General features: G+C 54.3%; 5 protein-coding genes across 5 annotated transcripts; 3 read left to right on the forward strand and 2 right to left on the reverse strand.

The window, feature by feature from the left end:
* Positions 1 to 145: 145 nt before the first annotated feature.
* On the reverse strand, positions 146 to 1,474 carry MONBRDRAFT_29274 (uncharacterized protein; the record flags this gene model as incomplete). The annotated part of the gene is made up of 2 exons (XM_001749756.1): positions 146 to 1,165; positions 1,349 to 1,474. The coding sequence occupies 2 exons, from the start codon at positions 1,472 to 1,474 to the stop codon at positions 146 to 148; spliced, it is 1,146 nt and encodes a 381-aa protein (XP_001749808.1).
* A 670-nt stretch (positions 1,475 to 2,144) lies between these two features.
* On the forward strand, positions 2,145 to 4,098 carry MONBRDRAFT_11901 (uncharacterized protein; the record flags this gene model as incomplete). The annotated part of the gene is made up of 2 exons (XM_001749705.1): positions 2,145 to 2,642; positions 2,722 to 4,098. 2 exons carry the CDS (start codon positions 2,145 to 2,147, stop codon positions 4,096 to 4,098), a joined length of 1,875 nt encoding a protein of 624 aa, XP_001749757.1.
* Positions 4,099 to 4,478: 380 nt separating this feature from the next.
* Positions 4,479 to 6,354, forward strand: MONBRDRAFT_11902 (uncharacterized protein; the record flags this gene model as incomplete). Its single annotated transcript, XM_001749706.1, has 7 exons — positions 4,479 to 4,604; positions 4,986 to 5,051; positions 5,157 to 5,247; positions 5,346 to 5,454; positions 5,575 to 5,734; positions 5,817 to 5,948; positions 6,016 to 6,354. The coding sequence occupies 7 exons, from the start codon at positions 4,479 to 4,481 to the stop codon at positions 6,352 to 6,354; spliced, it is 1,023 nt and encodes a 340-aa protein (XP_001749758.1).
* Positions 6,355 to 6,747: 393 nt separating this feature from the next.
* On the reverse strand, positions 6,748 to 16,094 carry MONBRDRAFT_34273 (uncharacterized protein; the record flags this gene model as incomplete). The annotated part of the gene is made up of 40 exons (XM_001749757.1): positions 6,748 to 6,956; positions 7,057 to 7,114; positions 7,243 to 7,287; positions 7,400 to 7,579; positions 7,674 to 7,795; positions 7,915 to 7,972; positions 8,070 to 8,114; positions 8,199 to 8,324; positions 8,454 to 8,519; positions 8,640 to 8,738; positions 8,848 to 8,987; positions 9,116 to 9,419; positions 9,548 to 9,676; positions 9,787 to 9,922; positions 10,052 to 10,187; positions 10,294 to 10,375; positions 10,478 to 10,564; positions 10,659 to 10,712; positions 10,774 to 10,854; positions 11,007 to 11,183; positions 11,266 to 11,322; positions 11,536 to 11,679; positions 11,792 to 11,875; positions 12,017 to 12,100; positions 12,234 to 12,295; positions 12,385 to 12,510; positions 12,586 to 12,709; positions 12,824 to 12,914; positions 12,991 to 13,042; positions 13,149 to 13,198; positions 13,299 to 13,429; positions 13,546 to 13,740; positions 13,823 to 13,931; positions 14,290 to 14,636; positions 14,758 to 14,887; positions 14,914 to 15,227; positions 15,310 to 15,495; positions 15,669 to 15,733; positions 15,821 to 15,895; positions 16,040 to 16,094. The coding sequence occupies 40 exons, from the start codon at positions 16,092 to 16,094 to the stop codon at positions 6,748 to 6,750; spliced, it is 4,815 nt and encodes a 1,604-aa protein (XP_001749809.1).
* A 1,467-nt stretch (positions 16,095 to 17,561) lies between these two features.
* MONBRDRAFT_29277 (uncharacterized protein) lies at positions 17,562 to 26,828 on the forward strand (the record flags this gene model as incomplete). The annotated part of the gene is made up of 33 exons (XM_001749707.1): positions 17,562 to 17,714; positions 17,837 to 17,864; positions 17,888 to 18,111; positions 18,305 to 18,372; positions 18,591 to 18,711; positions 18,829 to 18,871; positions 18,962 to 19,048; positions 19,159 to 19,226; positions 19,345 to 19,419; positions 19,517 to 19,672; positions 19,767 to 19,997; positions 20,108 to 20,157; positions 20,288 to 20,450; positions 20,544 to 20,805; positions 20,893 to 21,212; positions 21,357 to 21,500; positions 21,677 to 21,895; positions 21,970 to 22,128; positions 22,282 to 22,511; positions 22,622 to 22,893; positions 23,000 to 23,248; positions 23,411 to 23,541; positions 23,630 to 23,831; positions 23,991 to 24,175; positions 24,255 to 24,453; positions 24,525 to 24,664; positions 24,844 to 24,971; positions 25,141 to 25,336; positions 25,411 to 25,566; positions 25,722 to 26,042; positions 26,145 to 26,225; positions 26,309 to 26,532; positions 26,675 to 26,828. The coding sequence occupies 33 exons, from the start codon at positions 17,562 to 17,564 to the stop codon at positions 26,826 to 26,828; spliced, it is 5,439 nt and encodes a 1,812-aa protein (XP_001749759.1).
* Between the last annotated feature and the right edge of the window lie 336 nt (positions 26,829 to 27,164).

A 27,164-nucleotide genomic window follows, 5' to 3' on the forward strand; every position in this document is an offset into this window, starting at 1 on the left:
AGCAAAAAAACAAGCCAGAAGAAAAAACCAAAAAAAGGCAACAACAAAAGCAAGAAATCGTGTGCGGCCCAGAGGAGTCAACAGACAGACAAACAGGCAGGGAACGAAAAAGGCAGTGTCGACATGTTAAGCGCGCATCAAAGTACTAAACTTCGTACTCGTTGCCGGCCAGCGACTCGACGACCGGAGCTACGCTGTTGGCATCCGAGCCCCAATCGTAATACTGCGTCGTGTGCACTGAAGTCGTCGCCCACGTATCACGGCTGACGGTGTCGTCGAGGTCCGTGTCTGCAGATTGTACATAAATGGGATGACGACGGCGACCAGCTGTGGAAGTCTTGGAGGCGGGCTCGGCCAGACGAGTTGTAGCAGGGCCTGCAAGAATGGTACGGTGGGAGGAGCCAACGGAGAGGGTGTCGAGGCTGATGGATTCCACGGCACTACCGGCCTCTGACCAGGCGGGCAAGGGCTGAGAGCCATAGGATGTTTCGGTGGCATCATCCAGGCCGTGGGGGTTGATGGCATAGTGGTCGTTCTTACGCATGCGCACCATGGCGGCCACAACGACGATTACAATGCCGAGCACAACAATGGGCACGATAATGCCCGCAAGACCAAGGGCGGAGAGGGCAGAGGCGTTGCTGCTGCCAGTGTTGTCGCTGGTGCTATCGGCCGAGTTGTCGGCGGCCTGCTCATCGATTGAAGCCCCCTGATTGGTGTTGTCCGAAGCCATGCGGGTTCGGAAGGTGTACTGGGTGTACTTGGTTTTGTACTTGGGCGAGACTAGAAGAGAGGCCGCGCCGCCGTGATTCTCGGCAGCTGGAGAGACGCCAACCCGTGCAGTACGAGTCAGATCGGCCGAGACCATGTCAGTCAGGATAAACGTCAGGGTTTCTCCGGCATCCACGGAGACAGGGGTCTGTAGTTCAAAGCTATGCCAGGCGACGCAGTCGTTGTTGGCGCACTCAGCCGTGGCATCGGTCGACTCGCAAATGGATGCGACAGATTGGGTGGAAACAGCCTTCGTGGCGTCGAGGGCATCAGCCATGCTTGCAGGAATGCCTCGTCGGACCATGAGCGTGCCGGACATGGTTTCGCAGGGAAAGCGAGATCCCATGAGAATCTCGACATGGGACACCTGCGAGGCCCATCCCGCGCGCCAGCTCTACAGAAATTGGCACGAAAGTAAAGTGGCAAGATAACAGGCGTGAGTGCCAAGTCTAGTCGAGCAAGGTGAGACACCAAGCACTAAAAACTTGGGTGGTGCGCCTCGGATTGGAGCGAGCGACACGAAGCGCGCGAACGAGCAAAGTCGACAAGCAAAACATCATGAAACAAACAAACAAACCTGCCAGATGTTGCCCTGAAGCATGTTGCGGAAGCTATTGCTCTCATCGGTGTGTTGATCGAGGTACTGCGCGCGGCTGGTCACAATCAGCGCGGCCGCAGCCACCAAAACGCAAAAGCGCCACATCACGGCGATGGACTGAAACGGCAGCGGTCAAGAAACGAGCAAAAAGACGTGCACAGCAAACTCGCTTTGAGGCGGTGTTCCGTTCGTCGCGCGGAGGGAGACGCGGTGTACACGTCGACCCGAGGGAAATGCCCTGAAAGATCGCTAGGAAAGTGTATGAGCGATCCAAACAATGGCTGGCCCCAGCCGTTGAAGCGGCGATCAGTGGTGCTTGACGTGGGAGCGGGGCCCTTGTTCTCCTTTCCCGCACCTCGTGCTATTGCTCTGGGTGGGGTCCATTTCATTATTACGTACGGTTTCATCTTGTGAAGCAAGCGAAAAACCGTTGACCCCGTGGCGGTGGTGGTGGGAACCCACGCGTCGGTTGTGCATACGTGCATGCAAGCGCTGGGAACCGGCTATGCATACACGCACTCTCCCGTTCTTCTTCTCTCTATTATTACAATGTGTGTGAGGCGCAGTCAAAATTCCTAGTAACTTGTTTTTCTGACGAATGGAGTTAGCAGCACGACCATGAGCGTTGGTGAGGTGCGCGCAGCCTCCAAAAACACCGAAATCGATAGGGTACTCCTGTGACGCGCCACGACGCTGCCACCACGACTGCCAAAAAGTCTGACATTTTCATTTCGTTCGCGTTCTCGAGTTACAGCTTAATCTTTGATGAGGCGACATGTTCGCGGAGATTGAGGCGGAGCTTGCTGCTATTCCGGAAGATGACCCAGACAGCGGAGTGGGCATACACCAGGATGAGCTGGTGGGTGAAGACTCTCAAGTATGTGAAGGGGCCCGACACGCTGAGCTCAGTGTTGAAGAACTGCGCTCGCGGACGCTCGCCTGGGCGACAAAGCCCGGCTGCTTGTGCTCGTGCGGGGACAGGGAGCGACCCTGCTTCAATGTTGACGACCCTGTGGATGTGAAATGGGCAATGGGTTTTCGGCGCTTATCCGAGCAAGACCGAACAGCAGCGGTCCGTGCAATGCTGTGGGCCCTTTCATCTCCGTCGGGGATCAATAATGACCTCAGTCGCCGTTCTGGTCCCGCCAAGAAGCGCAAGGGTGACCTACCAGTCGCCGACACATCCCAATCAGATCGAGCTGGGCGCACCACTACAGTCTACGCTATACGTGGGCGGCGAGTGTGCCTTGGTGGCTTTACTGCGTTCACACAAGTGAGTGCTTCCTTGATCAACGACCATCGAGGCCAGCTGTCCAAGCTCGATAGTTTTGAGGCTCATGAGTCGGCAACAGGCAGGGCCAGGGCATCAACGACTACATACCCAAATCGCACTGGCGTTTCTGGCACGCTACGCTGAAGAACACGCAGCCTACTGTCCATCGGGTGCCGGCCGTGAACGCGATCAACCAATACAGATTCTGCCAACTAGCACAACGAAACTCCAAGTCTATCAAGCCTATGAAGCCAAATACTCGGTTCTTGCCGCGACCTTGAGCGCCAAAATTCAGGCATCAACACCAGATGCCGTGCAGCCCTCTGACGCTCCCCTCTCCCGTGCTGCCTTTCTTCGAGTTTGGCAAGCACACCTCCCAACACTTCGAATTCGCAAGTCTGGCTCTGATTTTTGCGATGAGTGTGGGCGCCTCAAGGCCCTCCTCAGTCAATCTCCAAGCATTGCGGAGACCCTTGCCGCTCATAGAGCGAGAGCACTTGTGGAGCGCACTATCTACCAGCAGACCCGTAGGCAAGCTGAGGCATCAGGAGCTCCGATTCTGCACCTCACCTTCGACTTTGCTGAGAAAGTTTTGCTGCCACGAGTTCTCGATCAGCCAGGCAAGATGTACTTTGCGTCTGGACTCAAGGTTGACCTGTTTGGCGTGGCCATCAGCAACACGAAGCAGCAGTTTAACTACGTGCTTGTTGAAGGCCACTGGCCGATGGGAAAAGATGCCAATCGTGTCTGTTCCATGTTACACGATGCCCTTGCCGACCCACGCTTGGCTTCTCTACCACAAGCTCGATATCTTGAGCTGCATGCCGACAATTGTGCAGGTCAGAACAAGAACCGCTTCGTGATGCAGTATCTCGCCTGGCGTATCATGGTTGGCTTGAGCGAGACCATCAATCTACATTTCATGGTTCTGGGGCACACCAAGAATCACTGTGATGCCTATTTTGGTCTGATCAAACGCAAGTTGCGGAGACGAGACGTGTGGACCCCAAGAGACATGATGGATGTCGTCAGTGCCAGTTGCCCAGCTTCTATCTGCAAGCCGGGAAATCGAGTGGAATGGATCGACTGGAAAGCCATTCTTGGCCAATACTTTCTTGACAAGGGCATTCCAGACATCTCGCTCATGTCGCACTTTGAGTTCAGCGCCAGCTGGCCCGGACAAGTTGCGATCCGGTGCACACCTGATTCAGCTGAACAGCGGATTCATCTATTGCGACCTGGTGTGACAATGGATCAGGTGGCAGCTCGCGCAGTAGAAGACCTGGCGGGTATGAAGCTCGCGATTCCCTCGCTCAGCTCCCTGCGTGCCACCAGCAAGCTGAACAGGCATGAGTATCTCACCGCAGTCGTTTCACAGTTTCCTGGGCAACTGGGACAACAGACGCCAGACTTCTTTGGTAATGGCGATCCAGAGACAACGGCCCCTTCCAGCTAGATCAAGCATAAAACAACCATATCTCGCCTTGGAGAGCAGGCACGACCCTCATTTTTTTTTCTCCAGATGCGCAAAACCCCAGTCGTTTGCAGGTGTTTTTGGCATTTTTGGGAGTAAAACCGCTGTTTCTCGAGTCTGACAAAAACAAGTTAATAGGAATTTTGATTGCGCCTCACACACATGATCTCTCTTTTCTCTCTCTCTCTCTTTTCTCTCTCTCTCTCTCTTTTCTCTCTCTCTCTCTTTTCTCTCTCTCTCTCTCTCTTCTCTTCTTCTCTCCCATTATCACATCGAATATCAAAACAACAGACACCTCCAACAGCAGGATGATGATCACTGGCACTGGCACTGGCACTGGCACTGGCTCGGGCATGGCAAAGATGGCGGCGATGGCGGCGCTCGTGCTCTTGGTGGCCGGGGCTGCCACAGCAATTCCCGTTCAGCAAGCTCATCTTGGGGAAAAGGTTGCGGGGCCGGGACCGGGGCTCTATGGCATCAGTGCCAACGTAAGTGGCGATCTTGGTGTGATTCGGTGGGGCACATGCCCGAGCCGCTTTCGCGCGATCCCAGGGTCAGAGGTTGTTTGGCACCGTCATGTGCGCAACGCTCCATCGGTCTGTGTGTGCGTGAGTGCTCACACGGAATCGTGGGGTATCGGCTCTTATCTTAGCTTGGCTTGATTAAGGTGAATGTGGAGACGGGCAAAAGCACCCCAATCGGTGTCGATCTGCCCAATGAAGCCCAAGCCCAGGTCGGCTCGGTCGACTGTGTCTCTCCTCTTCTGAAGCGTCTCCCCGATCTGCACGTCTCCCCTCAGTCGGACGAGATTCCTCGTCCAACACCTTCACCCTGTGGCCTCACGTGCGCGGGCCTGCTGGCCTCCGTAGAATCTCGCCGCCATGGACAGCATGCGTGGCATCTATTATTTTGTGGGCTTCAACCTGACCACCCAGGTATGTGCATCCCGGCCCTGCTTAGAATTCACTCGCGAGCTGGAGGCAAAGCAGCGTCTCGTCTCCCGCCCCACGAGACTGATCCCTAGGATTGCCCGTCTACAGGTGAATGCGCTCCTGGGCTTGAACTTGGATACGGGCGCCATTGATGTTCGCGTTGAGCTCCCCTTTTCCACCTTTGGATTCATCGGCGTCGGTGTGTCACCTGAAGGCTGCGCCTCACCCCGGGCCTCAGACCCTCAGTGGCCCCACAAACTGACCACCCGCCCTCCTTGCCCTTGATTCCTTGCCCAGGTGAAACGGTGGACGTTGATCCCTTCAGTGGCGATGTCTTTGTGTCCGGCCTCGACTCGAACCAAAAGCACAACCTGTACCGCGTGAACAGCCAGACCCATGAGCTCAAGTCAGACTTGCCACTCTTTTTTCTCGCATGACTACTCATCCATCAGAGCCATGAGGTAGCCGCACACACCACATCTCTTACCCCGGACCGACATTTTCCTTTCCCTTTCCGTTGCGCCAGGAAACTGGCGAGCGTTGGCGACCTAAGCGTGCTCGGTGGTTGTCACGCCTATGACGCCAAAAACGAGATTGTGTGGATCCAATACGCCGTCAACAATTCGGGCGACGTGACCACCCAGCTCTTTGGATTTGATGCCCACGATGGTACCATCCGCCACCAGGTATGGAGTCCTCGGCATTTTGCACGGTCGGCCCCGCGTGTGCTGACCCCAATGGCGACCCCCAACCCCTACCCCTCGACAGATCAAACCGGAAGGCAGCCTTTTGGTCAGCACCCTGTCGTACGATGTCCGCATGGGTATCATGTACGGCCTCGGCTTTGACACTGCTGCGGATGCCCGCACCATCGTCAGCCTAGACGGCGCCACTGGCGAGGTCAAGCGCCTCAGCACCATCGAGGTCCGTCCCTGAAATTCCGCCCTGTTTGTCTCACTTGCATCAGGTGCTTGCCCGGCTCGGCTCACGGGCACGGACGCCTTGGCATTTGCAACATCAGAACTACTTGATTGAAAACGGCGGGATCGCGACCATCGACTCGCGTACTGGCATTCTTTATAGTCAGCTCGAGGCTGGCAATGGTACCTCAACCGCACCTTTTCACCTTGTTGGCTATGACATTTACAACAAAAAGGTGCGTACTCAACCGAGTGGAAAATCGCAGAGCCCCTGCCTCCTTTCCCATCCTGACAAGTCGTGCCCTCATGTCGTGCTCGCTCGTGCCACAGATCGTCTCCCACCCCGTGCTGGGCAGCGATCCCGGCAACTTGCCTTGGTCACTTGAGTACCGCTATTAAAAAGCATTCTTGCCCAGCAACCCGCTGGCTCAGCCAACTCGACGGCTTGAGTGCTCTTGGCAGCGCTCTGCCCTTTCGGCCTCGGCTTCGTGGCGCGTCCTTTGCTGCGACTGCAGTGGCTGCGACCCTGAGAAAACTGCCGGGTTGTCGTTTATAGTTCCATGACCGGTAAACTCAATTTATCAAGGTGGCATGCCTTCAGGTGCCAGCATCGAGGGCTTTCGGGTCCGACGCCTCGGCAAAGCAATGAAGCAGAGTCCATACAAAGTACACAGGGCATGTCAACACAATCAAAAGAGGCAAGCTTCATGAACGACTGCTCGGCATGATCGTCACAAGCATTGTCTTGGGAAGAAAAATACTCAAAGCGCAGCAATAACTCAGGAAGTTTCAAATCCGTGCGCGAGCTGCATGATGGCTTCCAAAAAGAGGCGCTTTTCCGCAGTCGCCGGAGCGCTAACCGCAGCAGCTGGCGGCGCCGATGTTTCTGTTTGCGCCACCTTGGCCAAGTGATCAAGATACGCTTGCGAATACGACACACCGCGGTCGGGGTCCATGGTGTAACCGGTCGGCGTGTCGGCCTTGCCGGCTGCTCCAAGAACAGATATGTTACATGCGAGTCACACCCCAAATAAATGAGTACACGTGCCAGGAAGCGGGAAAGCATACAAGCTCGAGGAGAGACCTACGTAGCACCACACGCTCGTTCCCACGATCCGTCACTTGATACATTCGTTTGTTGAGCTCCTAACGAAACATGACAAAGACATTTTTCAAAACATCATCAGTGAAGCTTGAGAAGGGTTCGCCACGTACACCGTGCGGTGCGCACAACAGCGCGCCTCTAGATTTCTCAAGGCACGGAACCGGCTTACCATGGTGGCCATCGAGTGCTCCTTCTTCTTGGCCGGCTCGCTGACCTGTATTGCGGGGATAAGGCAAGCAAAATCATAAGCCGAGCGAAAGGTACAGCCGTGCAAGAATGGCCTTGGGTCTATTGCCTGGCGCAACGCTCGCGAGCAAGAATCTTACAATCGTTCGCTTGTGTGCGCTGGCCAGCTCAGCAGCCTCAAAATTATCTTGAATTCGCTTGGCCTTGACGTAGACTTCGGGGTCATTCATTGTCGGCTCAGGCTCAGGCTCGCGTCGATAGCGCCGTTTTCCATAGATGGGCGCTGCCGGTAACAGCTGCTCTTGCCGCTCCGTTGTTTCCTGAAGCAGAGGTGCGGTCAACGCTTCGTGAGTCGATAGCACAGGTGCAATCGCATGGAAACAAACCAACATGTGATGCAGCAATGTGTCGCACCTGGCGCGCCTGCTCGCCCCATTGGGTCTTTTCCTCCTCGGAAAGCTCGTCCCAAGCATCCTCTATCGCGCTACCAATGTCATCGGGCATCTCATCCTGCTTTAACAACTCGTGGCGGTAGTCTGTCCGAGCCCACAACCAATACATTGGACCGCGTGATACACAAGCAAACATGTGAGACAGCTGAAATTTCCAAATCCTCCTACAACCTCTCCGCAGCCCCACACGCATGATGACATACACCGCGCAAATGCCATAAAAGGGTTGAGGTAGGGCTTGCGGCGTTGAGGATCCTCGTCCTGGAAGCAAACACACACATCAGGTCAGGGCCCTCAAGAGCGTCGCGCGTGCATGCCTTGTGCCCTCTTGTGCCGATGCTGCAGTCATTTAACTGACCGTGCGGCCCGTGCTCAGGTCGGTCACCGGCTCTGGTTCGGGGCGCTGCGTGAACATTGCATGTGAGCAGGGAGCACGGATGCTACGCAGCAGCTACCATCCAGCCATTTTGAGACACGCAGCTCGCACCTCTGATGCCGATCGCTTCTCCGGAGACGAGTCTTGAGCCTTTGCTTCTGAAGCATTGACTGGCTTGGTGGGCTCAGGTGCGGCACGCTCCTGCTCGCGCTGCTGATGCACCAATGGCGAACGCTCCTGGTGATATCAACAAAGGTGAGGGTAAAAGGTGAGTCTGGCAATCAAGAGGCACACGTGGGATTTTACAAATGGGAACTAGAGGCAGTAGGGTTGAGCATGACAACGACAATTTAGCTGGCAGCATACCGTGCGTCGAATCGTGAGGCGCGAAGGTAATTCGATATACTCAAGCAATGGTGGCGCATCGATGCCCTGTGAACACCAACAACAGCACCACCCACGCAGGATATGGGAATCCATGAGCATAATACAAGCATACAGCCAAAGTAGGTAACCGACTGCCTTGCCCAAGCGTAAAGCTGTCACGCTGACCTTGATTTTGACAATGCTCTCGTCCTTGGGCAAGTAACTGCTATCGCAAACGTGCACGTCGCTTGGACTGATGCTCAAGGGCCGGCGCCGCACGTAGTCCTGACCCAACCAGGAAAAAAAAATGAGTGTTCTTGATGTGAGGACAGGCCCGCTCGAACAGTAGACGTCTCTCTTTGAACCTCGCTCGCCCAGCTTGGCGAGTCCATACCGAGATGTAAAGCACGTAGGCATGTGTAATGATGGTTTGCACGGGCTGCTCGGCTTCCAAATCGCAGTGAAGAACTTCATTGGGATAAAACAGACGAGATGTCTGATGCATCGTCTCACCCGGGTACAAAAATCGTTGGCCTGTGAACCACAACCAATAATGCATTGTCAGTACAACGAGTCAATGCGGTTTGGAGGCGCAACTTTTTTGGAAAAAAAAAAAAAAAAAAAAAAAACACTCCTCCCCCACAAGGCTTGAGGCATCGTACCAACAAAAAAGGCGTTACCGTCATCCTTCTCGTAAATAAAGTCGATCCGCGCCAGGTGCGGCTGGTCGTCCTCGGACTTGAAATAGACGTAGTCTCCCGGACAAAGAGGGCGGTTGTCCATGTAGTAAACGGAAAAAAACTTGTAGCCCTTGAGCTTGGCGGGTGGCTGCACATCGGTTGCGACCTTGTTGCGCGCATCGCTGAGCATGGGCATGCCGGACAGCATATCTGCAGTGGCATACACCGATTTGACGCGTGGGATGGCATGGGCCAGAAGCGTTTGCGCTCGGCGCTTGGTGGCCAGCTAGGGTGATAGAGGAAACAATGATGACAAAGTAAGAGAATTGCAGCAGAGGAGAGAATGCGAGAAAAGGAAAATGGAGAAAAAAAAAAACGAAACAACACTCGCACTCTGAAAGATCAGAGACGCACTTCATGCTTTGGTGCTTGCCACTGCTTGACTGGTTTAATTTGTCGAGTCTTGGCATTGTAGCGCGACTCGCACACAAAGACATCTTTCTCTGGAATGTCCGCAGGCTCAAAGCGCAAGTAATCCCGAATCTGAGCCCAAATGGTCACCAAGCAATTTGAGAAGAGGGCTGGCGCAAAAAGGCGAGGAGAACAAAGTGGGCAAGGCTGCTTGGCGAGTACGACCACAAGCCATAACGTACAAACATGACGGCACAGGGGCGCAGAATATCCGAGGCGGCGTGAACGTAGGTTTCCTTGACGGCCATGACCTCGTTTGCATAAAAGGTCTTTGTGGGCACATGATACGTCTCTTCTGGACGCCAAAAGTAGCTGACTCTGAGCTCGGTGGGACACGATGAAGCAACCTCAGGTGAACGGAGGCGCGAAATGCCGTGCCACCCCACATGCAACCCATCCATTGTACCCTGCCCCTCCACAATGTATGGCGCAAGCGCGTGTGCGTACTCGAGATAGGTGCCCATTTTGGGAACATCGAAAATGCTCTCCACTTGAGCCACCTTGGGTTTCTTGGGATTGCTGTCATTGGCCAGCAACACATAAGAGCCCACGGGAACGGTACAGGCAGGCCCATTCGAGTCGGCTGCAAAACATTGTATCCAAGGATAAAGCATACGAAATGAGGCGCAGGCTGAGATTGTGAGCCTGAGTTGCAAAAGACAATCGAACCGAGCAATGCCAATGCTCACCGGGTTTTTGGTAACTAGCCAGCTCGTTACGCCGCGCGGGATCAATCTCCGCCACCTTGATCGCAGTAACTGCGGCCTTGATCTGGAAAAAAGCGGGTACAACCGAAATTCACATTGAAAAGAATGGGAGAGACCGCAGATGGGACTGAGCAGGGTGCCAAGTTGAGTTGGAGCTTCCACACACTTTTTGTTGTTGCGCAGCTAGTTCGAGCTGAAACTGTTCCTTGGTATAGCGCAATGCACTTGACTCTACGTTTTGCTGAGCACACAACTAAGCAAAGCCATGTGGTAAGTGGGTGCTTGGTGGCAATCAGTTCCACGGCCATTCGGTAGCATTTGGCGCCGGGTACACCACAGCCCGCTACCTGATGGAGCTTGCGCACAAAGTGCTGTTGCAGAGCAATCGAGTCTTGGTGGATCTGCACACGGAAGATCTTTGAATGAGCTCAAGATTGGGCCGAACCATGGCTCACATCGGACTGGAGCAGACAAATTTACCGAAGACGATGGTTCGTTGTAGAACCGAGCGTTGTAAAACATCTCCTTGACTTCATCAACAAACTATTTATGCGATGTCATTACAAGCAAGAGTGAAAGACTCGTGTGTATGTGTGTGTGTGTGTGTGTGTGTGTGTGTGTGTGTGTGTGTGTGTGTGTGGGCGGGCGGGAGGGCGTCAATAGAGCAGCGGTGATTACTCTCTGCACGATCCAACCTCTTCAAGATTATGGTAAGTTTCTTTGAAAATGTTCTCGTGGATCGTGGCCAAGGTGATGGGCTTGGAGATGGCCACATAATAATCCGGAAACTCATCCGGGTCAGGCAGGCTGATAAACTCCTCGCAAAGCGCACGCTTGCCCTGGCGCATAGCCCGCATTGCACTCAAAAGCGCCTAGACATTAAAGGTTGAAAGACAGGCCGTGAACATGAAAGTCCGCTTTGAAAGACAAGCACGATGCGCAATCCCAACGTACCAGCGCCAGTGAGCTGAGGGGGGAGATGGTTTTGAGACCAGGACAGGCACACACGGCCTACAGCAATTCCCCGATGACAACCACACCAAGGACAGGTGTAAGTGGACGGAGTGCACGGCAATGATACAACAGTGTGCATGGGCACACTCCCACCCCATCATCCAACTTTTGATCATTGGAGTGGCCTGAGTGGGGCTTTTTTCTTTTATCTTTTTCTTTTTTTTTCCAATAAGCCCTTTGTCTCCAGGGCGTGCAGTTTGAATGGCTTACCTGGGCAGGCAGGAAGCGTCGAGCTTGGGTCTGAAAGATTTGCAAGAGGCTTTGTGCAAACTTGCAAAGCACGCTTGCCTCGTGGTTGTAGACCATGGCATTGTGAAAGACCAGGACCGTGTCGGCAACAAAGGCTTCGGCACTCTAGAGCCGCCAAAGAATTGAAAAGATTCAAGGGCACCGCAGAAAACGCAAGTCAAAGTGTGTCAGTTGAGGTCTGAAAAGAAGGATGCTCATTCAAAACAGGTCGACGCACCGTGTAGCGGTCGGCTTTGACATTTTGATAGACAGTCTTCAAATCCTTGGGTGAGCTGATGGTCAAGTAGTAATCTTTCAACTCCTGTGTATTTCGTCCAAACCGCCCGGTGAGTGCTGTCACGGTGCCGCTTCTCATTAAAAAAAAAAAAAAAAAAAAAAAAAAAAAAAAAAAACAGCTCAAGCCCAAGAAAGCCACAACGTTGATGAACGTGAAGCCACCCACCTCACGAGTCGGCAATTCCCAAAACGGCTCGGCGATGGCATCATCAGCCTCGTTGGTGTATTGACGCAAGTTATCCAGCAATCCCTACATCCGGGCAACGGTTTTGTTTTGTTTTCGTTTTTGTTTTTTTCGTTATTTTTTGGTTTGCACAAAGTAACAAAGTAAGTGCTTGATAGTCTGGGGCCCAATGATAACAACATGTGCTTGACGCCCGTACCAGCCATAGGTCACGGCCAACGAGACGACGGAGTTCCATCGGCTTTTTCGCTCGGTATACGGCTGAAGATCAAAGAGTGAGCCAACAACATGAATACAGGCGTCCTGCTCAAGAGAGAATAGAAATCAAATCAAAACGTTCAGGCACATACAAGGGTCCCGGTGGTACCAATCAACGTCATCCTCCTCATCGACAGGTGTCGCATCCTCAGCCGTCACGGGAGCATCCTCGGGGTCAAAGGCCGCCACGGCGGCAGAAGCCGCGTGCGCAGGCGTAGCTAACCATCACACGCAAGCACTCAGTCAGCTCGCTTCAAGTCAAGGTCCATGCGAAGCCGCGGTATTCTACTCACTATTGGCTTCAATGTAGTCTTCTCCCTGCCCCTTGAGAAGCGCCTGCGCCTCGCTGGCCTTGACAATGTAGGTCACTCGAGCAGGTAAAGTACGCTTCAACTCGTCGGCTGCATAGCCTCGCTCCTACGAACGAAAGCAAAGTATTAGTGAGGGTGTTTGCGCCGACAGTCAGCGATGTCCATATCCACAACCTGGTAGCCAGTTGAGACCCACGGCCTGGCCAAGCCGAGCACTCACTTTTTGAGACAGGGGTCGGCGCCACAGGCCAGTATATCGCTCAAACAGCTTGGTTGCTGACCCAACATTGCCCAGTGCATTGGCCACATCACTAACAGTTAACCAAGATGAGATACAGACCATGCACCGCATGCAAAAATTGATGCCAGGGCCAAGACGATGCCTACCTAGCTAGCATGTAGCGTGTGCGATCTTGCAAAAGTCGGAAAGCGGTGGGTTCTGAACGCAAGCACGATCAATACATTCCACCCCAAGCAATAGTGAGTTAAGCCCCCGGCAGCTGCGAGCGTTTCACGAGTCAGATCAATGTAGCTTGGCGCCATACCTGCAGAAGCCGAGGACTTTGCTTCGGCATTGGTCGTAGCTCCAGGCCTCCTATATTCCAGCAAGGCGATGTCCGGTGTGAGTTTGGTCGGGATGGTGGCGGTCCGACCATTCGCGGTCAGCCAACGGTGGACAGCTCCAGTAGACGTACTGCAAATTGGTGAGTCTGATCTTAATGGGAGGCCCTTGCGAAGCCTGGCCGCTGGCAGCAGGCGAGGCCGCGGCTAAAGAAGTCTGGGCCCGCTCCTGCTTGAGGCGAGCAACTGTTTCGTGGGCCAATGCCTTGAGAAAAAAAAAACATGTGAATGTGAATGTGAGGAGAGAAGGCATGCGTCTAAAGTTGAGCACCAGCGAGGGGGCAGGGAGGGTGAGGGGATGAGTAGGGCCAAGAGGTGCACCTGGTACAGCTCCGAATCGGCCTGATTGAAGGTAGTGGCGTTGTCAAACATGAGGTCAAGGTCGGCCAGTGCCGCGTCAAGGTTTGCATATTTCGCCTTTTGCAGATGGTCCTCGATTTGTTCAAGGGAGATGGGCTTTTGAATGACTTGGTAGTAGATCGCCCACTGCTTGCGATCGGGTAGCTCCAAGAACGGCTGTCGACCCATGGACCATCACATCCCGTGTCAGTGGGGGCGTATCATGAGCATTTTTACCCACTGTGCAATTCAAACTCACCTCGGCAAGATCGTAACCATCCTCCTCATTGCGGGCCGAGCGGATAGCGTTGAGCAGTCGTCGAATCTGTGCAACAAACAAAGGAAGCAACGTTTTCAATGAGGTGTGTCTCTGCATCAAGGCGTCGGAGCCAGTGCAGAACCAAAGTAGCGAGCTGAGGGCGCAGGAGCCATGGCTCACCTCTTTGTACTCTGTTGAGCTTTGGTCGACTGATTTGCTTGGGTTGAGTTTGAGCTTGATTTTGAGCCCGGAGGCCGGTCGCGGCTCCATGTACTCGTTCACCGTCAGCTATCGTTTGCAGGGACATCAGGCTTGGTGGTTTGTGCAGGAACAAGGGGGGATGCATGGTGTATTCACCTTGATGGTGGGCTGGCCCGGGACTTTGAGTTTAACCTTGCGTGGCGCTTTGGCATCAGGCGGGGGCGTTTCTGCTGCGGCGCCTCGGGTACGACGACTGGAGCTGCGACGGGGTTCGGGGGCTGGGGCCGGTGTAGTAGGAGCGGTTTTGGCAGGCGTAGCTTGCTCCTGTTATCGGGATAATATTGGAAGGGGGTGAGTTGCCATCGGGCAAACCAAGGCGCGGTGACGACGGGAGGATGGGACGTGCCTTTTTCTTCTTCTTGGATGCCATCTTCGCCTCGTCAGCGGCCTCTTCGTCGAGGAAACGCGTCAGCATGTTTTCGGCTGTTTCCAAAAGGGCCAAGGCGTCGTCAAAAACAATGGTACCGGGAGAATTGTACGTGAAGGCGTTGTCAAACATCGTCCGGATATCGCGCATCAAGTCCTCGAGGAAATACTCGGGTTCTCGGACGCGCTGGTGCGGTTAAAGGGAAAAGAAATGTAGCAAGTGAGTCGAGCATCAAGAGGAGAGGTTGGCAGGACATGAGCCGCCCCAGCAACGCAACATCAGAACAAATGCATGGAGCAGGGCACACCTGTTTGAGGTCGTTAATGCAGATGGGTGTCGCAATGATTTCATAGTAATCTGGGTACATGTCTCGCGGGGGCAGATCGATAAAAAGCTCGCAGTGTCGCTCGCGGGTATGTTTGTTGCGTACGCGGAGGCTAGGCAAGTGAGGTGTGATCCGTACGGGAATGATGAGTGTGGTACGTGGTGGCGGGTGGGTCGCACAAAGGCAGAAGCGTACAGAGCATCAATGATCTTGCCGCGACGGCGGTCATTCTTCACGGCTGACGGTGTTTGGGCTCCCTCGCGACGAGCCTTGAGGAGCTCAATCGAGCGGAGTGCAGCCGCCTGCTCTTCAGTGAGGAGAGCCGATTCGGCTTCGGTCGTGGCCGCGTCGCGCGCCTTTTGCGAGCCACACTTGTCCTGGGCGCTGTCGGCGAGCAGGGTTTCAAAGCGTTGGAGGGTTGTCTCTTGGATTTTGAGCGCGCACTTGTAAGCCTGCACGCCATGTTCAGGGAAGCATGAGTGTGTAGTCAATTACTATCCAAAGCAAGCTCGGAGAGCTGAGATGAGATCGTACGTGCGAGGCAGGGCGGTGGTAGGCCAAGGCATTCTCGGTAAGGAGCAGCATGTCGTCAAAAAAGCTGCGCATGAGCTTGTAGCGGCCCCCGTTCAACTTGGCGCGGATGCTTTTGAAATCGATGGGCTTTTCGATTTCCTGATAGTATGCTGGCTCGTCATTCTCAGACGGCAGCTCCTTGAAGGGCTAAGACAGGGGAAGGAGCGCGAGCGCGAGATCGCGAGAAGGCATTTGTGATAAGTTTTTTGCCTCGTGCGCTCGAGGCCCATGCCTTTTGAATGCCTTTTTCCCTGCAAAAGAAAGAGGAGGGGTGGATCTTCCGTTGCGCGCACAGTTTGACGGGCAGAGGCCAGCGATACCTGGGTGATGGGCTTGTTATGAATTGACATGGCCTCCAAATCGTCCAGGAGTTGGGCGATGACGGCTTGGCGAAAGCAGATATGACGATGTGAGCTCTATCGATGGCAAAGCCGAGGCCCGGGCACACACGAAGCCGCGCGATTCGACCTACCTTTGCGCATGCGTAGGCGGCTGATGGCATCCATGTCAATACGAACGGCCACGCGCTTGGGACTTGGCGCAGCATCTGTGGTGGTATGAACGCGGTGACACGTGTGAGCGTGCGCCAAGGGAAGGGTGCCAAAGGCCGGCGCAGCTTGGCTCGAGCCCTTGCGAGAATGGTTTCAAGTGTCAGGTACGAGCGCTCAACAAATGCATTTGAAAAACTGACCTGTCGCTGCCGCCGCGGCCGCGGTGGCTGCCGCACGGGAGCGGCGTTTGGACATGGGAGCAGGTCTGCGCACAGGTCAAGGATGGCGGCCTGAACGGCCCCTACGTTTAGCTCGCGAGCCTGAAGTAGTGTGGCTACAAAGCACCACAAGTTGGGTATCGTTAAATAGCTCACGGAGCTGTCTGTTTACGAAAGTTGCTGGATGGGCGCTGCAGCTCCTGTGAGTGCCGCGACAGGCGCAATGATCTCGACCCGCTGCCGTTGGCGGGTTGGGACTGTGTCTTTCTTTTGTTCCCTCAACTTCTGACCGTTTCGAGGGTCAAACTGTCCCAAACGCCTACACACTGACCCCCCAATAATCTTCTTTTAAGAAGAGGAAAGTATAATACATCCGCGTGTCCATCGATGATCAGCCGACTTTTAGTTTCAAGGTGCAAGGTGACCTGGCTCCTGGGATGGTCTCAGGCCCTCGCCTCCAATAGCCCGGCTCCTCTGACCTGCTGCTCTCTCGGCCACGCACGTCGCTGAATCGCGCTCTTTCAACCCTCGCCGAAGGAAGGAGGAGAGCACACTCAGAGCGCCAAGAGACTGAAAGACTGGAGGTATATGGAGACTGGGAGACTGGGAGACTAGGAAGGGAGATTTCCTCTGTTTTCCGGCTCTGAAGTTTTTTGCTTTGGATATAATGCAGATAGATTTGAGGAAGTTGTTGTGATTGCTCTAAAGACTTGGTCCCCCTGTATAAAGGGGATTAAAGATGTTGCAGATCTTTTTGCTGTTATTGTTGTTATTGTTTTGGCGCGTTTTTGCATGATTTAGACGACAACGACGAGGTAGGAGGAGGAGCCAGTGCGCGCGCGGTCTCTGCTGTCGTTTGGGATGATGCGCGCTCAGCTCATTTTGCGCCCTTCGCTGGCACCTTAGCACGCTCGACTCTATGCCCTGAAGAAAGGCTGTACTGCTGGGTGCACGCAACGGTTCACCGCTCGCGGGGCAGCAGATCGGGGCGTTTTATGCGCTTGCGCACGCTGCCCTTTGAAAGCTACAAAGTCTCTCGGGTGGAGTCGACGGTGGCAGAACGCCCGCGACTTCCCTGGGCTGCGCAAGCCCCGAGGCATCAAGCGGTAAGACCTTCCTCTGATACTGGGCAGTATGAACCATGCCTCCCCTCCGAAATGGTTGCCTCTGCTCTCGGAAATCGGGGGGGTCTGCCACTTTTATCAGTACATCGATGTTGTTGTTGTTGTTGTTGTTGGGTGTGGCCAGCAAGCACCACAACCCAGACACATAATCTTCCCAACAGCAACCCCGTAGCTGTTCTCATCAGTGCACCCACATTTGACAACAAGGGTCGACCTCTGCTCGCTCTCCGCATACGAGTTGTCCTCGGCTCACCAAAACGTTTGCTTCTGATCCTGCTCCACGCCGCGTCTCAGGCCTTGGAGTCGTTCTCGCCTGCGGTTTCACCACTGCTTGGCTGGAACAGGCACCACGACCACCGCCCTTTGTCGCGAACAGCATCATGGCGGGTCGGGGTGGGGCTGCCGCCGCGCTGCCGCAGCTCTCCAATGAGGCCCAGCTGCAGATCATGAACTTGGTCAAGCAGGGCATGAGTATGGATGAAGCTCTCAAGCGGGCCACGATGATCGAGGAGCAGGAGCGTAAAGATCGCGAGGTATGCGCCTTCCTTGCCTGGACGACGAGAACCAGGCCAGCATTTTCTGTGCCATCTACTGCGCTAGTCCACACATGCTCACACGCACGCCCGTGCGCCTCCCCCTTGTACCTCTTGGACAGACAACTGCGCTGGCCCCAGCTAAATCTGGTACGATTATCGGCCGGCAACAGCCGCTTTCCGCTATGAGATTTTATTTCTAGTGCTTTTCCCAATCTCTTCCTCTTCTTCTTCTTCTTCTTCTTCTTTTTTTTTTTTTGTGTGTGTGTCTGTGTGTGTGTGTGTGTGTGTGTGTGTGTGTGTGTGTGTGTGTGTGTGTGTGTGTGTGTGTGTGTGTGTGTGTGTGTGTGTGTGTGTGTGTGTGTGTGTGTGTGTGTGTGTGTGTGTTCTTGTCAAGGTCTGGCGCCAGCTGGCCCGCGCTGCTCTTCCACTCAGCCTCACCAAGTGTACTTGCGTGTGCAGCCTGGGGGTCTTCCACCAAAAGCCGGCACAGCCGTTCCGCTTCCTCCGTTTCCAACCGCTCCGTTGAGATGGCTGCTGCTAAAGCAGCCAGCAAATCAGCTGCACCGGCTGCCTCGGCTCATCAGCAGCCAGCGGGAGATGATGAGGCAGACAGTGAGAAAGACATCAACCGAGCCACGCTCGACGCCGTGACAAAGTTCGTTCTCACTGACTCCGTTTTTTAATTCTCTCTATCCCACCTTTCTCCGCCTTGCCCACCCGTTCTGTCCCTATCTCGGGCTCTTCCATCCCATTCTCTCTTTCTCTTCTCTCTTCTTCTTGTTTGTCTTGACCTGCGCGCACGACAGCCAACCAGCGTTCGTGAAACGTCCTGCCCTCACCCTTTGTGCGACTGCCTTTTTGAAACTTTCTCAGAATGGTGCAATCAGGCAGCATCAGTGCTGAGGACGCCATGCGACATGCCGAGGCCTTGAACCAAGTGCGCGTGCGCAAAAAAGGCGATGCACAACGCATTCTTCTCATGAACATGGTCAAGGTTGGTGGCGCGCAAGAACAAGCAGCACGACCTCACGCGTGCCTTTCGCCCCCAATTTAGCGCCCGCATCTGACGCACGCCTTGCTTGAACTCCTCTCCCCCTCGGCCTCCCAATAGGAAGGAAACCTTTCGATCGAAGAGGCAATCAAGCACGCACGGGGTATAGACGCGAAGCCACATGTCGCCTCCAACAAACAAATGCAAATAGAACTGTTGCCTTTTGCTCATCATGTGCACCCTCATTCGTCAGGTATGGGCGTACAAGTTGAACCCGAGGACAAGCAAGCCGATGTGAGCAGCAAGTGGGGCCCACACGCCGATAAAATCTACAACTTTGGTCCGTCTCCCGCTCAAACTGCCCAGATGGCGCGCATGTGTTGTACCCCGCGCGCCAAGTCAACCGCAGACTGACTGTTGGCCCTTGACTGACATTTTGCATGGATCCAGGTGTGTATAAGCTCAACCGCCTGAAGGGTGCTCAGCGACGTGTCTTGCAGCTTGATTTTCAAACTGAGGTATGCCCGCCTTTCATTGCTGGCGCACCCCAGCGAACAGAAACGACACAAGCTTATTTCTACTTGGAGGGCCCTTCATCTTTAAAGTCCAACCTCACGCGTATCTGTTTCGTTTCAGGTCATGTGCAACGTTCAGCGTGGTCATCGCAACAACCAATTTCCCTTCTCTTCCATCGAACGTGTCGAGAGCGAAGTATGTCAACCTTGACCGCCATGACCCTTTTGCTCGCTCCTCAAGCTCTGGACCTCTGCTCCAACTCTGATTCCCCCCCTCCCTTGTCAATGGTCAGGATGGCGTACACTTTACCATTTACTTCGTGGGGGAAGCCCGTCCACCCTATGAGTACGAAGCCGACTCCCTGGAAGAGAAGAACAAGATCTTCCGCATCCTGTCCGTCATCGTCAACATCAACCGCAACACCAAAGGCGGTGGCACTGGCATGGGGGTGCGTCTCGCGGAATGCGCAACATCCGGGTTGTAGTCCCCCTTTGCACCGGCAGTTTGATTGGCTCATCCTTCGCTTGCGCCCCTGTGCGTAGCCATCAGACGAAGTCAAGAAGCAAAGCATCAAAGAGGGTCTGGTCGAAAAGAAGGGTCATTCCCTGGCGTACTTCAATTGGAACACGCGCAAGCTCGTGGCTCGCCCCGGCGAGTTGGCGTACTACAAGGAAGATGACCTCAGCAATGCCCTGAATATCATCACTTTGGGCCAGGGCTCTTCCGTCTCCAAAAAAGACCACGATTGCTTCAATGTCATTGCTCCCGGCAAGGTATGCCTCCTGCAATTGGTTCGGGGCTTCAACCCAAAAGCTGATGCAACTCAAAGCCGCAAGCTCACCCCTCCTTTTTTGTCATGCGCTGTCCGGGTCATGGCCTACAGAAACACTTTACTTTTCGAGTCCTCTCCATCGGCGAGCACGCCAACATGGAGTGCGTTCGGGAACATTGCTCTTTGCCTCGGTTCTTGCTTCACCGGTGACAGCAGCTGTAGCCGCCATCCTTTACAACTCATGTGTGTTTTCTACACACGCCCTCTGCTCTTTGTGATGACCATGACTAGGGCCATCGAGGCTGAACGGGATGAATGGGTGGATGCTGTGCAAACAGCCATCAACATGAAGGGAGGTAGCGGTGGTGGGGTACCTGCCCTACTTGAGAATCAGATGAAGAAGCTGACGGGCATCTTGGCCAAAATGGTCAAGGAAATGACAGCCCTTTCAGCCGTACGTCTCTGTCCTGCTTTGTGCCCCAACGCTCCTCAATCACCCATGACGTGCTCCGTTGTATATGAACGAAAACTTACCTTCTCCTGACAGTTTGTGGGCCGTGGCGAGGGGGCCAAGAAAATCACAGCCCTGCAAGGGCTCACGGAAAGCTTGGTCGTAGAGCTATCCGAGCTGCCTGTTTTGGACAGAATAGGTGGTGATCTGCAGGGCAATGCTCTATCGGGCGTTGGCGGTGGAAGCGGTGGAGGCAAGCCTGGAAACGTTTTGGCTGCCCTCCTCAAAAGCTCTTATGTCGCCGGTTCTGGGGATGGCGCCGCTCCACTCAAAGTCACAATTACACGTGCCTCTGCTGGTGAGTTGTGGCATCAACTTGATCGTCATGCATTTTGCTGCTTAGTCGCGGCCTCATGCTCACCTTTCCCTTCACCGGTTTTTGCAGAGGAAAAGTGGGGCTTGGGTCTGGGTGCCAGCAATGAAATTTCCAACGTGGAGCCTGGCAGTGTATCGGCAACTGCTGGCGTGGAGAAGGGTTATATTCTCACCCACGTCAATGAGGAGCCGGTACTTCCCGATGCCGAAGCCAAGCTCGATGGCGAAACTTGCATGAAGCGCATTCAGGCGGGTCTGCAGGCGCTGGAAGTCACACTCACCCTCGTGCGCAAGGCGGGTTACAAGGCACCCAAGCGCATCATGAGTGGCCCGGCCCCGGGCAGCGAGGATGGCCCCACAGCCGCCGACCTGAAGCAACAAGAGATTGCCGTGCGTAATTATGGTTTCGCTGTCATTTGCGCGCGCTCGAACCGGCTAGCTCTCCCACTTCTTGGCTCAGGGCAGGTGCAAATCGGCGCTTGATCGGCATTCAGGACTTGATTCTCATCAAGTCTCAACATGTGTCGTGATTAGGATCGAGCGGCACTTGAAACACAGCGCCGTGAAGAAGAGGCACATCAGCGCAAGGTCAAGGAGCGTGAGGCAAAAATGAGCAGCTTACGCGCCACAATCGATGAAAAGCAGGACACACTTCGCAAACTTGAGCTGCAACGCAAGGTCAGTTGGGAACCTGGCTGATCAACTTGGAAAAGGTTGCTCGGCCTCGCTTAGCGTCATGGGACATCTCTTGCAGCAAGTGACAAACCCAGGCCCAACGCTTGGGCTACGAGCGCGAGATAGCATGCTCACCGTCTTCGGTTTGCTTGCGTGCCCCCCTTCTTGTGGCCACTCAGGCGTGCGTTGAGCATCGCGAAGCTCGGGATCAGGTCCAGGAAGCAACACAGGACATTCACATGCTTGAGTCGGCTATCGCTGGTGGCGACGCACCCAGCGAAGAAGAAGAAAAGGCTGCCGAGGCCAAGGCCGCCGAGGCTGGCACTGCTGTGAAGAAAGCTGAGGCAGACTTGGATCAAGCTCGTCTTGAGTTGCATCAAGCCAAGGGGCCTGCCGAGGTACGCAGCAAGCATGAAATCGCGGCGACTCTCAACCCACCTGCTGACATGTGACCTATGTGGCATGCTGATAGGTGTCAGCCAAGAGCAAGGTGGACGAAGCGCGAGAAGCAGCTGGTGTCGCGCGCGTCGCCCATGAAGCTGCACAGCAGGAACTCAGTCTGACTCAGGGCCGTCGCCTCGCGGCCGACTCTTCGCCCGACGAACTGCAAGACAAACTCAAGAACAAGCAGGTTGGTAGCATTGGCCGATTAAGTTTACAAATAAATTGCATGCCATTGCTGCTTCTAGCTTGTTTCTGTGCTTCTTTTGGCTGGTTGGCTGTTTGTGTGTGTGCTGGTTACTGATTTTGCTGTTGTGCTTGATGGCCCCCTGTGGACATCCAGGCCACGCTCGAGAAGCGCAAGGCTGCAGCCGATACTGCTCAAACCAAGCTAGGTCGCTTGAGTGGGCTTGAAAAGTTTGAGCGCGAGATGGAAGAAGCACAAGAAGAGCTTCGCGATGCCGAGGCCAATTTGAAACAGGCTCGCGAGGACGCCAAAGACCCTGAAGCGGCGACGGCACGGGCGCAATCCAACGTCGACGCGGCCGAAGCCAGGCTCAAGGAAGCGCAGGCGTAGGTTTTGCTTTCTCACTCGGCATCACGTGCTGTGTCCTTGAGTCATGACTCATTGTGTTTCTCCCATGTACATCAACACATCGATGCTGTTCCATGGGTGCTTGCAGCAATTACAAGCAAACCAAGGAACAAGATGACAAGGATGACATGGATGCTGCGGAGGAAACTCTGAGCAAGGCACGCGAACAGCTGGAGCTGGCATCTAAGCCCGAATTTCTCGTGTCCGTGGCCGAGGCCGGTCTGGCTTCAGCCAAGAAAAAGCTAGCAGATGGCCGCAAGGCACATGCTGAAGCTGAGGCTCTCTTTGCCCAGGAGGGTGGTCCTTCTCTGGCCGTGCTAGACTGGGAGATTGAACAACTTCGCCAAGCTTTAAGCAAGGGTATGCGCGGTGCCCATGCGCGCAACTGGCCCGTTTCTAATCAACCATGGCTTCTTCACTCTATTTACCACTCGTCTCTGGTGTATGATTTGATTTTGCTTCGTAGTTGAGGATGAGCTGAAACAAGTGGAGACTACCCCTGTGGCTGCCCCCCCGCCCCCACCAGGGGCACCAGGTCTGGCAGGTGCACCTCCACCCCCACCCCCGCCAGGCATGGGTGGCATTCCGCCCCCACCGCCACCTCCGGGTATGGGGGGCATCCCACCTCCGCCCCCACCCCCGGGAATGGGTGGTGCGCCTCCGCCTCCACCCCCGCCCGGCATGGGTGGCATTCCCCCGCCGCCCGGCATGCCAGGTTGGTTCTTTTTCCTGTGTTTCGTGTCTCCAGATCACCACTTTGTCAAATTGCAGGTCGTGACACCTGCATGTGCTGTTGTGTTCTTTGTTTCTGTTCCTGTTTCTGTTTCTGTTTTGTTTTGTTTTGTTTTGTTTTCTAATTGTGGGGTGATCTCGGCAGGTTTCGGGGTACCCATGGGTCCTCCCCAGCGAACACCCATCAAGCCTCGCACGAAAATGCGTCCCTTCCACTGGATCAAGGTGACCAATGTGGCCCTGCCAAAGACCTTTTGGAACGATCTGATCCCCAAGGTTAGTGTTGATGGATACTGCCATACACGTGCCCCCGTGCCTGCTGCTGAGCAAATGCCTGACGTTCCACCATGCACGCCTTGAATAGGGCGACCACAAGGTCGATCAAGATCGCATCGAGGAGCTCTTTGCAGCCGATGAGACCAAGGTCATCAAGAAGAAAAAGACGGAGCAGCCCAAGACTCTCCTCGACGCGAAGCGTGGTCAGAACCTGGGTATCTTCATGCGTGGCTTCAAGATTCCCCTGCACGACTTGGACGTACGCCTCAATATTCTACCCCCCTCCGAAGGTCTGTTGAGAATTTCGTGCTATCAAGCTCCTTTGCCGTGGACCCGCTTGTCGATATGAACGATCGATGTCCGACCCAACTTGTACCGCGCCACCATTGCCACGGCTGAGGGCTCATTGTCGATGCACGATGGGGAATGTCGTGTTGCGTGATATTCAGACTGCCTGACTGTTGAGTACATTGTTGCGCTGCGCAAGTTGGCGCCTACTCCAGAAGAATTTGAATCATACAAGCGCTATCCGGGCGATAAGAGCCAACTTAGCGACATTGATCAGTTCTTGTTGAAGCTGATGGAGATTCCGAACCTCAAGCCCCGCCTCGACCTCTTGTTGACCATCCATGAGGTTGGTGACGAGCAATGCGTTGTTTTTTGCCTTGGAATGGCCATCGCGAGCTCACCTGCTTGTTCCTCTCGTGTCGTAGTTCCCTCTGCAGTTTGAGGAGCTTTCTCCGGAAATCTCCCTGACTTTGAACGCCTGCAAACAACTCAATGGGAGCAACAAGTTTAAGGACGTGCTCTGGCACATCTTATCCATTGGCAACTACATCAACGGGAGCACGCCCAAGGGAGGCGCACACGGCTTCATGCTCAAGTCTCTCACCAAACTCGCAGATAGCAAGGGTAGGTGGTGTGCAGGCGCATTGGCCCGTGCTGGAAGCTTGGACATCATCTGATGCGCGTCTCTGGTGCAGGCCGGGACAAGAAAACCACCCTGCTTGATTTTGCCATTGAGCATTTGCAACAATTTTCGCCCAAACTGCTACCCTTTGCTGAAGATCTTCCGGACGTGAGCAAGGCCACTGAAGCTTCAGTCAAGGGTCTGTCAGCCGAGGTATGCCAGATTTACGTCGGAAGGTGAATGTCTTCTTCTTTTTTCTTTTTTTTTCTTCTTTTTTTTTTTTTTTCTTCTTTTTTTTTTTCTTCTTCTCCTTCTTTTTTGTGTCCCTCGTCTTTTCAACCAAAGATTGAGCCAGCATACATCGCCTCTCAGCGCAAATGGTCTGCGTGTAGGTGGAGGTGTTGGCACGTGACCTGCTCAAGATTGATCGCGGCGCCAAGCGATTGAAGGAAGACCTCAAAGAGGCACCTTCGCCGGCACAGGAAAAGTTTTTCAAGCAAACAGAAAAATTTGTCAACAAGTCAGTAGGCTCGTGGGTTCGGCAGTCCCATACCAGCAGGGCCTCATGCCGGGCACACCTTGGGCCTTGGCCATGATCAAAGTTGATGCGCTGCAGTGTGCGCGAGATGTTGGGGACTGATGGAACAAGTGCATGCGTTTAATTCTTGTTTGTTTTTGTTTTACTAAAGGTTTGAAGAGGAGCTAGTTCAACTGCATGCGGACGTGTCTGAGACAGAGAAGGCGTACAACAAACTTTTGGCTGACTTTGGCGAGCGACCAAACACCGACTCGGAAGAGGTCTTTGGAAACTTGGCCAAGTTTCTGGAACGCTACCGAGAAGCTTATGCCAAGACGCTCGAGCCCAAAGACAAGAAGAAGGAAACGGTACGTCAGGCACATGCACGCCCTGTCATGCTTCCTAAGCTCCGCTCAATTGCACTTGGTTTTGCGCGTCACAGTATGCTGAAAAGAAGAAGCGCGAAGCGGCTGAGGCGAGCAAGGCCAACAAAAATGAGGCCAAGCCTGCGAATGGCAAGGCTACGACCAATGAGGGCGCAAGCACAACAACTGCGGCCACTCCTGCAAATGCTAGCAAGGCCCCTGCAGGAAAAGAGGTGCGTTGTTCGAGGCCGATCTTTCAATTTGTTTGCAGGACACTGGATGGCATCGCTTTTGTTGCGTTGGCCACTGCCCTGCCGCATTGAACCCCCTGTGTCCTTGAATTGGTGCTGACCACGACGGCCTCTGCTTTGGTGCTTTGGGGAAGCAGAAAAAGGTCAACCCCTTTGCCAAGCCCGGCGATGGTGCCGGCGCCGAGCCGAGCAAACCCAAGGCGAGCAACCCTTTTGCCAAGCCAGCAGAGGCTACTGCTACTAGCCAGGCCACAAGCAGCAACAGCAATACAAAGACTGGCAGTGCAGCGAGTTCTGAGCAAACAGCTGAGTCGGTGCAATTAAAGCACGTCGAGCCGAAAAAGAAGGCGCCTGCGGCCGTCGTGGTTGAAGACGATGGCGTGGAAAGGGCGGGAGGTTACGGAGACCAGCATCAGAGCAAGACGTACGAGACAAATGTCGTCAATCCTTTCAAGGATGTAAGTTGAAACCTGGCTTCTGCCAGTTACTTCTATTCCTGCCACGTCAACTCTCTGCCCGACGGCGAATCGACCACTCACCTGCCGAGTTGGCTGTTGCAGGAAGCGCTGCGTGGTGGCGCCAACCCGTTTGGCAAGGCTTCAACCAAGAAGTCTGGTGGTTTTTCTGCGGTGGCCCCGGTGGTATGTGCTTGTCCACGACATGCACATGCTCCTTTTTGCCATATTCGCAGAGCTCACTCACACGTGTCTGATGGAAAATGTAGGCCAAAGGCAAAAAGAAGCAGGGCGAAGCGCCAACGCGCACTGGATATCTGGACAAGCTGTCCACAGGGCGCACGCGCAAGTGGGAGAGTCGCTTCTGTGAGTTGGTGACTGCAGGCTACCTCCATTACTACAAGAAGGAAGGCGGCAAGAACACGGGGTCTGTCTATCTACGCGGCTGCCCCGTGCGTCTGGATCCCGAAGATGCGACCGTGGTGCTGATTCAGTCCGAGGAGAAGCTCCATACATTCCGCGCGAGCTCGGCGATGGAAGCGGCAAAGTGGAAGCAAGATCTGGAATACTATAGTTCTTAGGATGCTTGATGGCTGCTCTTTTCTGCTTCTCTTTTCATACTTTCTTGTGTTTAGGTCAAATCAAAAACTCCAAAGGCTGTTGGACATTTCTGATCTACCAAATCCACCCGATAAGGATCCCGTGTCAGATGATCGCTACAGCCTGAGGGCCCTTTCTCTGCTAATTGAGATGACAGTGAGACGATGCAACAGAGTGGGCTCGTCTTGAACATGATATATTTTATGCACTCAATTGGAGCTGCTTCTATAAATCGAGGTGCACGCAAAGAGATGGGATGCGGGCAAAGCAGATGCTATATCAAGCCTCAAAGGGCGAGGCGAGCTCGAAACCAAGACAGTTCATCCTCGAGTGCATTGCTAGAAGAATGGCCAAATACAGGGGTGAGGTCGGTCAAGAAAAAGGAACGTAAATGCAAGCGAAGCAGAAGTTGGAAGAGCCAAAACAGACGTGGAGGTGACGGCAGCCACTTGCTCGCCATGCTGCAAGAGACGCAGCAAGAGCTGTGGATCAACGCCAGGATGCTCAGCAAGATTTCCACCCACG

This window comes from Monosiga brevicollis, genomic scaffold (assembly GCF_000002865.3).
Source record: "Monosiga brevicollis MX1 MONBRscaffold_33 genomic scaffold, whole genome shotgun sequence".
Lineage (NCBI taxonomy): Eukaryota > Choanoflagellata > Craspedida > Salpingoecidae > Monosiga > Monosiga brevicollis.